The 14654-nt window shown below is 37.2% G+C and overlaps 3 protein-coding genes across 3 annotated transcripts in view; all 3 read left to right on the top strand.

Annotated features, from left to right (window-relative positions):
* Nucleotides 1-3000, top strand: part of LOC101303713 (beta-glucosidase 11-like) — a 3444-nt gene extending 444 nt beyond the window's left edge. The window contains exons 2-11 of the mRNA XM_004301234.1: nt 416-555; nt 666-735; nt 1222-1299; nt 1386-1473; nt 1573-1820; nt 1941-2213; nt 2317-2348; nt 2468-2489; nt 2648-2741; nt 2844-3000. Coding sequence (XP_004301282.1) covers nt 416-555; nt 666-735; nt 1222-1299; nt 1386-1473; nt 1573-1820; nt 1941-2213; nt 2317-2348; nt 2468-2489; nt 2648-2741; nt 2844-3000 — 1202 coding nt within the window. The remainder of the gene's footprint in view (nt 1-415; nt 556-665; nt 736-1221; nt 1300-1385; nt 1474-1572; nt 1821-1940; nt 2214-2316; nt 2349-2467; nt 2490-2647; nt 2742-2843) is intronic.
* A 2061-nt stretch (nt 3001-5061) lies between these two features.
* LOC101300913 (betaine aldehyde dehydrogenase 1, chloroplastic-like) lies at nt 5062-9486 on the top strand. Its single transcript, XM_004299542.1, has 15 exons — nt 5062-5272; nt 5387-5529; nt 5650-5730; nt 5815-5963; nt 6205-6297; nt 6388-6511; nt 6620-6685; nt 6785-6851; nt 7009-7085; nt 7367-7480; nt 8164-8241; nt 8326-8477; nt 8615-8675; nt 8777-8883; nt 9051-9486. The coding sequence occupies exons 1-15, from the start codon at nt 5164-5166 to the stop codon at nt 9145-9147; spliced, it is 1518 nt and encodes a 505-aa protein (XP_004299590.1). The 5' UTR covers nt 5062-5163; the 3' UTR covers nt 9148-9486.
* Nucleotides 9487-10487: 1001 nt separating this feature from the next.
* LOC101301200 (mannose-1-phosphate guanyltransferase alpha-like) lies at nt 10488-14256 on the top strand. Its single transcript, XM_004299543.1, has 15 exons — nt 10488-10856; nt 11111-11208; nt 11315-11415; nt 11520-11598; nt 11828-11888; nt 11989-12035; nt 12133-12225; nt 12338-12428; nt 12726-12774; nt 13058-13174; nt 13265-13412; nt 13512-13604; nt 13688-13756; nt 13858-13900; nt 14008-14256. Exons 1-15 carry the CDS (start codon nt 10799-10801, stop codon nt 14106-14108), a joined length of 1248 nt encoding a protein of 415 aa, XP_004299591.1. The 5' UTR covers nt 10488-10798; the 3' UTR covers nt 14109-14256.
* The last annotated feature ends 398 nt before the right edge of the window (nt 14257-14654 follow it).

Consider the following 14654-nt stretch of genomic DNA (forward strand, 5'->3'; position numbering starts at 1 on the left):
GGGGGGGGAACCGAGAACAGCCAGCTAACTAATGACGGCATGTCTTGTCCAAAACAAAAAAAACAAACTGATTACAGCATATGGTGAGAAACTGAAAAACACGCACGCACAAGGATTTGTGATCCCTTTTTTTTTTAAACGGGATTCGTGATCTTATTAATGGTTTGCAAATGAAACCTAGCTAGCATGTATTGAATCGGTGCTCTCCTCGCTTAGGAGGCCATGGATTTCTTTACCACATCATTGTCCGCAGTAACAAACAATTTGTTTGGTCACGCTGCGGTTTGTACCTTGGCCTCCATAGCCTGCTTGCCTTTATAGAGTTCAGAATGTATGCCATCATCCTTTGATATACATAGAGAATTACTGTCCTTTCGACTTTTGATTTTGATAAAAGTGGATGATCTTGGTGCAGTTTTAGGGAATTTCACAGCAGGTGGATTGACATTTCAAGTGAGTTTAAACAGTTCTTCATTTCCTCGTGAAGAATTGGATATCAAACGATCAGACATTCCAAGTGAGTTTTATTTTGGAGTTGGTACAAGTGCTGCGCAGGTACATGTTAAAAGTGATTTTATATTTCTATATTGTCTTAAATCTTTCTCTAGCAATTAACCAGAAAAAAATAGATGTGCATATATTAATTTAATTAATGTATGGTGCAGACTGAAGGCTCAGCTAAAGAAGGAGGAAGAGGATCAAGTATCTGGGATCATTTTGTGGAACAGAACCTAGGTTGCATCTTCATTACCTTAACAACCTATTCATTCAAATTTACTATATACCAGTTAGCTAAAACACACTGCTGCTCTATTGACGAACATGAACTTATTTTGCTCATTTCACTTTGTTCAGAAACCGATAAAGTTCTAAACAGCAGCAGATTCTCGATCTGCATCTATTGATGCACATAAACGATACAAGGTAAGTAGTGTATGCAAAGTTTAACCATCCTACATATATAATTTTAGTGTTCTGAATTATAGTATCTATCATATATTTGATGGAATAATGATTTGCATATTAGAAGGATATAAAAATCATCAAGGACCTTGGAGTTAATTCTTACCGATTTTCCATTTCCTGGAGTAGGATTTTACCAAGTAAGCTTTTCCTCCTTCTTTCTTGATTCCACATTGGCACATTTTACTCGTACTTCTACACGGTTAAGAAAATCTTGTTTGATCTACTCTAATAAGTATAAGCATGAATTTGATGTAGACGGGAGCTTAAGCGGCTGTATTAGTCAAGAGGGTATTGATCACTACAACAATGTGATCAATGAAATAGTCAGAAATGGTAAGAATCCAAAGTTTTTAAATTCATAAAATGTTGTTTAGGTGTTTGCTGTGATGTATAAATTTTATGTATGTCTCCTAATGCAGGCATTGAACCTTTTGTGACACTGTTGCACTTTGACTTGCCACAAGCCTCGGAAGACAAGTACAGAGGCTGCTTAAATCGTATGTTTGTGTAAGTCTTGAGCTCCCTAAACTCTAAGCATTGTTGGAGTGTAAACATGATTTGGAAGATAGATAATTTAATCCATTTTCGGTATGTTCTCTCTTTCAGGAATGATTTTAAGGACTATAGTGAACTTTGCTCCAAAGAATTTGGAGACAGAGTTAGATATTGGTTCACAATAAACGAGCCAACAGTTTCTGTAGTGTATGCTTATGAACTTGAGATTGCCCCACCAGGGAGGTGTTCCTTTAAAGAAGGATTCTGTGTATTCGGGGCTCCTCCCCCAGGGCCATGTCATGTCAGCACCGGAAAATGCACACCAGATGCTAATTCATCCGCAGAACCTTATATTACAGGCCACAACCTTATTCTTGCTCACGCGTCCGCGGTTAAGCTATACAGATAAAAATACCAGGCACAACAAAAGGGTGAAATAGGAGCAGTCCTTGTTGCTCCATATTTAATACCGTATTCAGATTCTCCGGAAGATATAGCTGCAACAGAAAGATCTTATGACTTCAACTTAGGATGGTTTCTAGAACCATTTGTGTACGGAGAATATCCAAAAAGTATGAAAGTGGTGGTGAAGGAAAGGCTGCCTAGTTTTTCTGCAGAAGAGAAAAGTTTAATCAAGGGTAGTTTAGATTTTGTTGGGATGAACTACTATATATCATCTTATGTTAAAAGTAAGCAGCCATCTCCTACAGAAGAGCCGCGATATACAATTGAAGTTGCAGCTGAACAGACAAGTATTACTATTAATCACCTACGCATCACATCAGATATGAAGCATATATTTTAAAAACTTTAAATATATATTCCTTCATGTTTCTAATCTTTTAAGCATTGCAGGTTTGAGCAAAGATGGAGTTCATCTTGGCTCAGTAAGAAAACACGGATCTTTATGTAAATTCTTGCTATTTTTGTTTCTATCAATAGTTATATATCTGCATACGTACCCCTCATGCATCTACTTATAACATATATATGATTTACATTGCAGGACAATGGAAATCGGCCAAAAGGTTGGAGGGACTGATGGTCTATATCAAGGAAAAGTATCAAAACCCAAAAATCTATATTTCTGAAAATGGTATTATTTCTTATATATACTTCAGCTAAGGCACCAGTTATCCTAACATAAGTGTTTGTATCTCATCCATGTTTATTTCGATCTTTGTAGGACTTCCTATGTCCAGGAAGGATAACTCCTCGCTTTCTGAACGATTGAAGGACTCGGATCGAATCTCCTATATTGCTAAACATTTGTATAGTCAGTGAGTGAGCATATTTACATTACTAATATCATAACTAATTTGATTTAGTGATATTCTACTTCTAAACTGGTTAATGGTTTATGATTCTAATTATTGCTGAAGGAGTGGAGTAAACATCAGAGGGTATTTCTACTGGTCTTTATTCGAATGGGGTATGGGATTGTTTGAGTCATTTGGACTTCACTATGACAATTTGAAACGTATCCCCAAACAATCTGCTGAGTGGTTCCAACGTTTCCTTCAGAGAAATGATTGCTAAACTGTAGTTATATTTTGCTTCTTGGCAAATAGTTGTCTTTGTGCTGCAAACTTAATCCCTCGTAATAAACTTTCATAAACTGTCATTTTTGCTCTTCCAACTCATGCATTTATACCATATTAAGTGTATTCTCTTCCTCTCTTTTTCTGGGAATAAATTACAATCACTGAAAACGACGACTATACGTTAGGTACATAGAAGACAGGAAGAGCTGTTCATGTCCCTATCAAAGCATCAGTTAGAGGCTTATTACTATCAATGATGAACACACCCAAGGAGGCATAGATGTTACAGAAGTCGATACTGCAAGTATCAAAACAAATTCCACAATATTTTCCACTTAATACAAGTAGTAGATTCCTCTTTCACCTTCCCAAGCATAGTTGTAGGTTTCACATTGTTAACAAGGCAGCGTTTCGCAAACATCCTGATCAACTTTAATCCCCAAGCTAAGGTTTACAACCCACATCAGTGACAGAGCATCCCTGTTCATTTACATGCAAACTAGAAATCGCTACATGTTCCCAATCCATCAAAGGCTGCAGAGCTAGCAATCAAAATTAATGAATGAACAAATATAGATATCAATACTTTAAATGAGTGGTAATCCTTACATCACCAAACATGGAACAACCACAGTTAGAAATTATATCATAATATCTAATAAGTACGAATGAAAATTTTAATTACTCATCACAACTTTAAAAGGGGTACATGTCTGTTTCTAATATGTTTCTTTAGAATTAACGTTTGTTTCAAAAAAATAAAAAATAAAAGTGAACGGACATGTTTGTTCACTTGGCGTATTTCTGTATAAACCATATCCATCTTCTTAGTTGTTGCCCCCATTCCCAGCTTGTCAAGCAGGTTCTCCAATCCCTTAATTGAGGTATCAAACTCTTCTGAAGAATAAGTGGATATCCATGTGGTAAAACTACTCTCATATTGGATGAAAAGAGACTTCCTTTAAAAGTGAGGAACTTGACACTCAAAGATGTTTAGGGTAGGGTGTCACCACAACACTTACAAGCAAATGCCACATTTTCCTTGACCACATATGGGCTCATTTGTATCAATCATTTAGAATATGATTGGACATTTATGCTAGGTTTTTAATTATCTCCAACATCTCATACACAATATTTGCTTCCAAATACAAATAAGTTGCTAAAATTATCAAGTGGCATGGTGCAGTAGTGGTGTGCTGAAAATATGTATGTGAAAGTCATGCAAGATGGCAAGCACAAACAGAATGCAATTAAGATGAGATAGAGAGAATTGTGTGTACTGATGTACATAAGCAACAAAAGGGGATTAGGTGAACTTTATATTTGCTTGTTCTACTAAAGAACGATTAATACTTGTACACTTCAAATTCAAAACACAACAACTCTTAGTGCATGTTGCTCCTCACAATACAACAACCCCACCAAAAATAAAAAAATAAAGAAAAAAAATAAGAGGGAGCGCGTAGCCGCTTAGGCGGGCTAGGTGGTTGATTGGGTGGCACCTAGTCGGCCGCCTAATTGCCCATAATTAACACAAAAGCTTAGGTGAAGGATGAAGCATTTTGTTGTCGCTTGGCGTCTAGGCACCGCTTTTTACAACATTGGTGTTTCCAAATATGAAGAGTGTGTGTTGTACTCTTTGTGTCGATCAAAGTTATTTTTGTCTTACAAGGTTTTTATTTACTGGCAATGTTTTTAAATATGCAACATGAACAACACCGGTTAGGTGTTGATATACACAAAAAAGAGTGTTGTAGGATACCGAATTTGTATGTGTTTGGGTTGCTTTAACATTTAACATGTAATCTGATTGCACAAGGAAAACAACATTCTATAAGATTATAGGATTAATTACAAAGTAGATTATGAATATGATTTTGAGTTGTGAAATTCCTATATACATCAGACATTTACTTATGGATGAAATAGTAACATTCGGTCAAGTGGTAAAGTCAAAACAATTTCAGCTGCAAGAGTGTGTAGAAGTAGAACTCGATAGGAAAACGTGCTGTATCAATCATATCCCAAGCCAAACTGATCACCAATCAGAGCTGAACTCAACTTCTTCTTCATCAATAAAAGAGAGTCGAACTAACATCGGTCCCCAACTGCTCAACACTATCCAAAGCTCATCGAGAAAGACAAGAGTGTGATAATGGCGATCCAGATACCGAGTCGGCAGCTCTTCATCGGCGGCGAGTGGAAGGAACCAGCTCTCAAGAAACGCATCCCCATCATCAACCCCGCCACCGAACAAATCATCGGTAAATCTCTCTCTTTCTTCACTGATTCAACTTGAAGGTTTTGATTCAAACTTGATGTGTTATTGCAGTGGTGGGTTTGTGATGATCCGATCAATGAGTTTTGTTTTTGTGCAGGGGATATTGCGGCAGCTACAGCTGAAGATGTGGAGATTGCTGTGGAGGCGGCACGGAAGGCTCTTGCCAGGAACAAGGGGAAAGATTGGGCATCGGCGCCGGGGGCGGTTCGTGCCAAGTATTTGAGAGCCATTGCTGCTAAGGTAGTTTGTTTCTCTCATTATTTGGCGCTGTCATGGTTTTGTTCTTGTATGGATTTGTTATGTTTTGCGACGGTTTGTGTATGTTTTTTTAGTTTAAGAGTTGTTGTTTTTTGGGTGTAGATAACAGAGAAAAAATCCGAGCTAGCAAAACTCGAAGCAACTGATTGTGGGAAACCGCTGGATGAAGCCTTATGGGACATGGTATGTACTGTGTAGTGTGATTCTCTCTGGGTGAGTTTTTATTTGTTTTGTGTAGTTTCTTATGTCCTGGCGTGTGCAATGCAGGAAGATGTTGCCGGGTGTTTTGAGTACTATGCAGACCTTGCTGATGGTTTGGATAAACAGCAAAAGGTTTCTATTGCACTTCCTATGGAGACATTTAAAACTCATGTTCTTAAGGAGCCGATTGGGGTTGTTGCGTTGATTACTCCATGGTATTTGCTGCTTCTTTTCATTATAAGAGATAATTTTACTTGAGGCCTGTACTTACCTGTTTGTTAAGTAATCAATCACCGGTGAAACTAAATTCTGGATTTCCAATGGTCCTAGAAACTTTGGTTGGCAAGGAATTTTTATGGGTATATGGTGGTTTTATCTTGTAGATGGTCTTTCGGTGCTAATGTGGAGAATCTTTATGATTTATATGTTAATGAATTGCTTCTTTCTTATGTTTAGGAACTACCCTTTATTAATGGCTACATGGAAGGTAGCTCCTGCCTTGGCTGCTGGGTGCGCTGCAATACTGAAGCCGTCTGAGTTGGCATCAGTGTATGTCCTTCTTTGGTTATATTTACTTACTTCAGTTCTTATGTAGATAATTCTAGTTAAAGCTTATCATCATTTAACAATTAATTTCAGAACTTGTTTGGAGCTAGCTGAGGTGTGTAGAGAGGTGGGTCTTCCTCCTGGTGTCCTCAATATTCTGACCGGGCTGGGCCATGAAGCTGGCGCTCCTTTGGCTTCTCATCCCCATGTTGATAAGGTTCAACTCCAGCTCCTCTTCGTCTTCTATTGATAATCTTGCTATATATGTTTCTTTGAGTTGTTTCAGCTACCATGTTGTAGTAGCTTATAAACTTGTGTTCAACAGGTTGCATTTACTGGAAGTACACTCACAGGGAGCAAGATTATGTCAGCAGCAGCTCAACAGGTTAAGGTATACTAGCTCCATAGTTTGGCAGTCGGTCATTTATTTTTGTTTTTACATTCTCTTCATTTGATCTTCATATACTTATTCCTATGTCATTTGTGGTAGCCTGTTTCGCTGGAGCTTGGAGGGAAAAGCCCAATTGTTGTTTTTGATGATGTTGATATTGACAAAGGTTAGCGTCTTTTGACACCATTCTTAAATATGTAACATCCTGTAGAACTAGTTGTTCACGTGGAATCTACACGTTGAAGCCAAATCATGTTAGAAATAACATGCATTACAATTCCTGGTACCATAATGATAATTTGTTTACTCTATGATACAATCAGCTGCTGAATGGACCGCCTTTGGCATCTTTTGGACTAACGGTCAGATTTGCAGTGCAACATCCCGTCTTATACTGCATGTAAGTATGATAGATAGTTTCCTGTCTTATCCCGTCTTACACTTGCTTTGATTCTCTTCCGAATTGCATCTCTAGAACTGAACATATATTGCTTGTCAATTTAACAACTCTAAATCATGTAGTTAGTGGTAATTTTGTGTGACATTAATCAGTTAGAGTCTGCTTCCTTGCTGAACATAACTAAAATGAAAATAAACCTAGCTGACTTGGAGTTCTTATCTTAGTGCCATCTTAAAACAAGCATTCTCCGTATCATTTTTAATTCCTTATGCTTGTTTCAGGAAAGTATTGCATCAAAATTCTTAGAGAGGCTTGCTGAATGGTGCAAAAACATTAAGATTTCAGATCCTTTGGAAGAAGGTTGCAGGCTTGGCCCTGTTGTTTCTCAAGGGCAGGTACATATTTATGCATTTTTATTTTTATTTTCATTTATTTCGCGTAGAGGGTTTTCTATCAACAAGTTCATTAAAACACTTAGACATCATACCTAGATAACTATTGTTATCCCGGTAAATGTTATTGTTTCCATGAAGTAGTCTAGATAGATGCCAGGGGAGGGTCGTTAGAGACTTAATAAGATACCGCCCTCTCCTCCCTGGAAATATTTCAGGATTGTTGTTTTGTGTTCTCCAAAGACTCTTGCCTTGAGTTGGGTATGGGTAGGGAAGGTTGACTTCACTATTAAGTATAAACCTGTTCCACTAGTGTAAAGTTTTAACATTTCAACTGGGTAATATCTCTTATCCGAATAGCTATATCTATGCTAAATGGTTCCAAGACAGATTGGTCAAATTTGTTCTCTTAGAAGGAAGTTCTTTGATTCAAGGCTGATAAAATGTGTGGTGATGTTTGTGTAAATATTAGAGTCCGCAGAGTTTTACATGCATTTGTGCAGATTATATCAGCATTTGCAGATGATAATGATGAATTCTTGGTGTTTGTCTTCGGGGAAATAATATGGGAAAATCGGAAACTTTGTTGTATCTACTAGATCAAATTTTTTTCTGTGTAGACTTTCTTGTTCTCGATAAGTCATAAGTTTATGATTGAAGCATCTAATATTTGCTTCTTCTGTCAGTATGAGAAAATATTGAAGTTCATCTCAACAGCTGAGAGTGAAGGCGCAAAAGTTTTGTGCGGTGGGGTTCGTCCTGAGGTATAACCTCCTCTACCTTTATCATGACCATTTTGCTTTATGACTTGTAACTAACACTTGATTTATTGTACAAATGTATGGCAGCATCTGAAGAAAGGATATTACATTGAACCAACCGTCATCACCGATGTGACTACCTCCATGCAAATTTGGAAAGAAGAGGTTTTTGGACCTGTTCTTTGTGTCAAAACATTTAGTTCAGAAGAAGAAGCTATTGAATTAGCAAATGACACCCAGTGAGTCGACTCTTATTTTTCCGTGTTAATTATGTGGAAATTTTTTTTGGTTGGTTTTGTTTTGTTCTGGGTCTACTTACATCTTCTAGTTTTGTGATTGGATCTGGGTCTTTTCTAACAGTTTTCATATTTAACAGATTTGGCTTGGGTGCTGCTGTCATATCAAATGATCTAGAAAGGTGTGAGCGTGTTTCGAAGGTGAGACCTCTCCTTTTAATTCTAGTGCAATGAGTCTTCCTTTCTGATATTCATAGAACAGCATCTTAATCATGTGTTGCGTTCTCTGTTCTGTTTTTCAGGCCTTTCAGGCAGGAATTGTCTGGATCAATTGTTCACAACCATGCTTCACTCAGGCTCCTTGGGGTGGCAACAAACGTAGTGGTTTCGGGCGTGAATTAGGGACATGGTATGGCTGTATCCAAACTAATACCTGATAGAAGCATATACTAGTTGAATTTAGTGTAACAACCAGGCTGTTACTTCTGAAATATATAATTGCTGATCAGTATACTACATCCCAGTATTATTATGAATGAACTGCTGATGGTATTATATCTTTTCTCTTTTCAACAGGGGACTTGAGAATTACATGACTGTGAAGCAGGTTACTCAATATGTGTCTGATGAACCTTGGGGTTGGTACAAGTCACCTTCACCTTCAAAACTGTGAAGTCTCCTACAAATGGAACCGGGTAAACTGCAAGTTGCTGATATAGAAGAAATAAGGGGTTAATTTGCACTAAATTGGATGTATAAGAACTAAATAAATTTCTGAAATAACTAGTTAAAGTCTTTTTAACAGTGGACTCGCATGTTTTGTATTCAGAGGTACAGTTAGGCTAATAGTGATGATAGATTAGCCGCATTGCAGTGACAGTGTCACTCGTGGGCTAGTGCAACCTATAAGGATTACATTAAGTTATGTAGTCTGGATTTAATACAAGTTGTAAGGTGGAACACATACAAATCTAACCCATGTCTGGGTTGGTTAATCGAAATGTTATTGCTTTCCGTTGTTGCGTGTGCCACTAGGGAGAAAGGTCGAGAGTTGAACGTCACAGGGGTTCGTATCAACTACAAATCTTTTCAGCATCCAACTTAATAGAATTATGTACATTCTTGGTGACCACCTTAATCAATTGAAAGGGAAAGGTCATTATTATATAACAAGCACAACCTAACGTTTTCCGGCCAGATCAGTCCACCTCATCAGCCAAATCTTATCTCTTGTGGTCATTTTAGACGCGTCCACATCCAGCCAAAAAATATCAATGTTTTGATCCTAGATTCCTAGATCAATTACCATAACTCTACCACATAGCCTAGACTTATGAAGGACGATTGGTTAAGTAGCATTGTAGCAATAGCTTGAAGTCATTTGTGGTAGGGTTTATTTGAGCTCATTTACAACAAGGGCTACTTGTCATTTAATAGGAATGTTGTGTTATTGGTATGTATGGTTCAAAGTAGTCGTCTGATGTAAACGTTTTTTGGACGTGGATTAATCATTAAAATTATTTATTTTATCAGAAAAAAGATTCAATGTTTACTCTAACGGTTGAGTGCCTAACCTAACTTTTTTTTTTTTCTAAGAATGAGACGGTTTTCTATTTGCATGTATATTCATGTTTTTATGCCACAATCAATCCTTTATAAAATATGTAAAGAGTAATTTAAAGACAGAACCAAGCTTTCTTTTCTTATCAAATCCTGTTAACAAAGTTGGTCTGCGAAGAACATCAAGTTACATTTTTCTTCAAGGATTGTGTTACAGTGTTACATTGGATTGAAATAAAAACGAAGAGAGTTGTAACCAAAAAAAAAAAAAATTAGAAATAAAACGAAGAGAGAAGAGGATAAACCAGAAAAACATTTATTGGGTCCCCTATGATCTGAGGCAAATCCATAGCTGCGGGATTCATATTCCAATGGTCCCACGCAGCTCCTTCCCATCTTCCCGAAAAGGCAATGACAAAACAAAACGGAAGCTTCGTTGTTGGCTAAGCTTGGCAGTGCTTATCAGCAGCCAGTGGTCATGTTTCTACCATTTTCTGCATTTCCACCTATATTCACCGACACTCTCTTTTTACTGCATCATTCCTTGCCCAGATTTCACTTTATCCTCCTCTTACTTTCTCTGTTAAAAAGTACAAATCTTTCTGCGCAAAACTGTAGCTTTCTTGTTCCCTAGTGTGTTGCCCATACAGTTATGCATTTGGGTTCTCTCAGTTCACTGAGGTTGTTGAAGGTTCTGGTTTAATAGCAGAACAGGGTTGTTGTTGTTGTTGCCTTTTGAGGATCTGGATTTGTGTTAGAGCAAGATGGGGAGCTCAGATGAGAAAGTTGTGGCTGTGATCATGGTGGGTGGGCCCACTAAAGGTATGAAAGTGTTTGAGTTACTGTGATTATTGGATCCAATAATGAATTCCTATTGCAATGAGATCAATTTGATTGTTGCCGTAAATTTTGAAAAGCTATGACTTAAAATGGTGTAATTCCTCATTTAAGTCTGGCATCTGTATTGTATTACAATGTTGGAACTTGGTTCAGAGTGTTTTGTAGTTGAATCATAAAGTGATCCATTATGCTTTTCTTAATATATTGGACGTGTGGCTTGAAATGAAATCATACAGGCACTAGATTCCGGCCACTGTCATTGAATATTCCGAAGCCACTTTTTCCTTTAGCAGGACAACCAATGGTTCATCATCCGATTTCCGCTTGTAAAAAGGTATATTCTTGAACTTATAATTGTCATTGATGTGTTATTATATGCTTAGTAGTTTTTTTTATAAGATTCTATGCTTGGTAGTTGAATATGTTTGTTTGTATTACAGATTTCTAACCTGGCACAAATCTTTCTCATTGGTTTCTATGAGGAGCGTGAGTTAACATTATATGTATCCTCGATCTCTAATGAGCTTAAGGTCCCTGTTAGGTGAGTTTTTGCCCTTTTCTTTTGTAGTAATTGGTTTCTAATCAAATTTCAAAATGTTGAATTGGCTACGGACTTTTAGTTTACTGATCATTTGTTGTGTTTAGATATTTGAGGGAAGACAGGCCACATGGTTCAGCTGGTGGACTTTATAACTTCAGAGATCTAATCATGGAAGACAGCCCGGTTATTACCTTTACCCTACGACTTCCTGTTAGGGTTAATTGATCGAGTGTTGTCTATTCTTTCTTTATTCCTTCTAATTACTCTTTCAAATCTCTCGTTTTGCTTTTCCTTCTCTGTATTGTGCATAGTGGTACGCTCTTAGAATATTTTGATGGCATACTTGCTCAATATTAATGGCAATTTTTTTGTAATAGAAGATACTGATTTTGGCTCTTTCTTTTGCATGCAGTCGCACATTTTCTTGCTGAACTGTGATGTTTGCTGCAGTTTTCCGCTTCCAGAAATGCTTGGTAACTATTTAATGAGCTGCTGATGTTTGTGAAGTGTTAGCTTGATAATTGTTCATTTTATGGCTTGCAGAAATTGATGCCTTTTCATTTCTACCTGCAGAGGCTCACAGAAAATATGGTGGGATGGGTACGATCCTGGTCATCAAGGTTAGTCAACAGATGCATTAATAGAATTCTGACAAAGTTAAATTTTCTGTTGTTATATACCAACTCCATGTCCTATATCTATTTTTTGTGTGTATAGGTTTCTCCTGAGTCAGCAAGTCAGTTTGGGGAACTTGTAGCTGATCCGGTCACCAATGAACTGCTGCATTACACAGAGAAGCCTGAAACTTTTGTATGTTTGAGATCGGGTTTTTTAGCCTCAGTGAACTTGAATTGGGATTTCTTACCTGCATTGCCTCTTCTTTTTTGTTTTATCCTTCTGGTGATATTGTTATTTTATTCAGGTCAGTGACCGGATCAATTGTGGTGTCTACATATTCACACCAGATATTTTTAATGCCATAGAGGGTGTTTCTTCTCAGAAGAAGGACAGAGGTCAGTGATACATTGTCCATGCATAGGCTCTCCTATGCTATTTATGTGCTGTAGTATAAGATTTGCTCTGCAGTGGGTTGTCTTTAGTTTAAACTTTAAACTTTCCAAATAAAAACGAAAAGCTGTGTTGATCTGGCAGTTCAGCTTTCAATAAGAACTTGGTATCTGCTTTTTTGCATGAGATAGTAAGATATTTCGACACATTCGACTTCTTTCACAAATATTGATCATTGTAGTGATCACCTCGCAAAAAGAAACCTTTATCGTGCTGACATGTGAACTCTCTTTTATTTGCAGCTGACTTAAGACGTCTATCCAGTTTTGAAGCCCTGCACTCCGCAACAAGGTTTCTCCTTACTCTAGTATAGAAGGACCTATGTACTACAATGAATCTTATATATAAACTGTTACAGGGTATCGTGACGTATCGACTCGTTAGAGCCTGTTTGGTTTTTCTGTCCCATAATAGTTTCCAGTCGTTTAAACAGAAGAAACATTGAAAACCTTCAGCCAAATGAGCTTTTAGAACTACCTCCATACTTTTAAATTTTCAATGGCTGCTACTCTGCTAGACTATTATGAAGAAGTTTTATTAGTAACCCTTAGCTGATACAAAGTTCCTTTAACAGGAGTGCATCCACACATTTTGTGAGGTTAGATCAAGATATCCTATCCCCTCTTGCAGGAAAGAAGCAGTTATATACATATGAAACCATGGACTTCTGGGAACAGATTAAAACTCCTGGGTAAGATTGGCCTATCAACTGTTGATTTCTTTGATAACCTTTTCCCTCATTGATCTGAATGAACTGATAAATATTTTGCTTTCCCTGCAGAATGTCCTTGAAATGTTCTGCTTTGTATCTTTCACAATTCCGAGTCACCAGCCCCCATCTTTTGGCAAGTGGAGATGGTTCAATGAGTGCCAGTATTTCTGGCGATGTTTACATTCATCCATCAGCAAAAGTACACCCCAGTGCTAAAGTATGAACACTGAACGATAGTATTATCATTGGCCTTGATCAGTTTTTCCTCTGCGACTCTAGTAATGTATTAACAATCTCCTAATATCTGGTCCCGCAGATTGGCCCTAATGTCTCAATATCTGCAAATGCTCGTATAGGAGCTGGTGTGAGGCTCATAAGTTGTATCATACTCGACAATGTTGAAATTAAGGTATACATCTGAAGAAAAGGTCGCAAGCGCAATATAAACTCAAAATTATTGTGCTAACAAATTTATATAATGTTTTATGTCAGGAAAATGCTGTTGTTATTCATGCAATTGTTGGATGGAAATCTTCCATCGGGAAATGGTCTCGTGTCCAGGCAAGGCCATAAGTTCTATTGCTATCTATATTTATTAAGATAACTATGCCTACAACTGTTGCAATTGGGTTTCTTAGTTTTGTTTGCTATTATGATTTCAGGCTAGTGGGGATTACAATTCAAAGCTTGGGATCACAATCCTTGGTACTTGTCCTTCTAATTTTTGTTTATACATCATCCTTTTTTTTCACTCTTTCCTTCAAAATCACATAATGCACCATCTGATCTGATTACTATTTCTAATAATCCAGGTGAAGACGTGACAGTTGAAGATGAAGTAGTGATTATCAACAGCATTGTCCTCCCCCATAAGACACTCAATCTCAGTGTTCAAGAGGAAATAATTCTTTGATAAGTTAATGGTAGCCACCCAACTTTGCATTATGGCTTCTCGCACTATTATACAGCTTTCATTGCTCTTTAGTTTCAGGACTTGTGATAATAGAGCTTATTGTTCATTTGTAAATTCAAGTCTTGCTAATAAAAGAAGATTAATATCAGTTATCATCTTATATGTAGATTTAGAAAGCTAATTTTGAATGATTGACAATGCCAAACGTGGGCAAATCCTCTTATAGGGCTCCTAAACAAGTAGTGGGAAAACCGAATTTATTTCAAGAATCAAGTGGAAGTCATTTTTGTTAAGCACTCGACTGTTGACAACATTTTGCTCTTTGTGATAAGCCTTATGCATATTCTTGTTTCCAGAAACTTTTAAATGCTAATGTTATTGACTGGAGAAAGGAGCAAATAAGCGGCCATGTACAATATACAACGTTCACCTCAACATAAGCATCTGTAACTAGCAATCAGTAACATAAACCATGAAAAGAATCTGTATTGAATGCCGATAAAGAGAGTGACAAATTGTTATAAGTATCCTGAGGATTGCTATTCT

The sequence above is a fragment of the Fragaria vesca genome, linkage group LG5 (genome assembly GCF_000184155.1).
Source record: "Fragaria vesca subsp. vesca linkage group LG5, FraVesHawaii_1.0, whole genome shotgun sequence".
NCBI lineage: Eukaryota > Viridiplantae > Streptophyta > Magnoliopsida > Rosales > Rosaceae > Fragaria > Fragaria vesca.

Excerpts from the sequence above, each read along its gene's own strand:
- LOC101300913 (XM_004299542.1), top strand. The coding sequence starts at position 5,164 with ATGGCGATCCAGATACCGAGTCGGCAGCTCTTCATCGGCGGCGAGTGG. Across the intron at positions 7,086-7,366 it reads CATCCCGTCTTATACTGCAT|GAAAGTATTGCATCAAAATT; the intron begins GTAAGTATGATA and ends TGCTTGTTTCAG. Across the intron at positions 8,676-8,776 it reads GGTGTGAGCGTGTTTCGAAG|GCCTTTCAGGCAGGAATTGT; the intron begins GTGAGACCTCTC and ends TCTGTTTTTCAG.
- LOC101301200 (XM_004299543.1), top strand. The coding sequence starts at position 10,799 with ATGGGGAGCTCAGATGAGAAAGTTGTGGCTGTGATCATGGTGGGTGGG. Across the intron at positions 11,889-11,988 it reads TCCGCTTCCAGAAATGCTTG|AGGCTCACAGAAAATATGGT; the intron begins GTAACTATTTAA and ends TTCTACCTGCAG. Across the intron at positions 13,605-13,687 it reads TCGACAATGTTGAAATTAAG|GAAAATGCTGTTGTTATTCA; the intron begins GTATACATCTGA and ends GTTTTATGTCAG.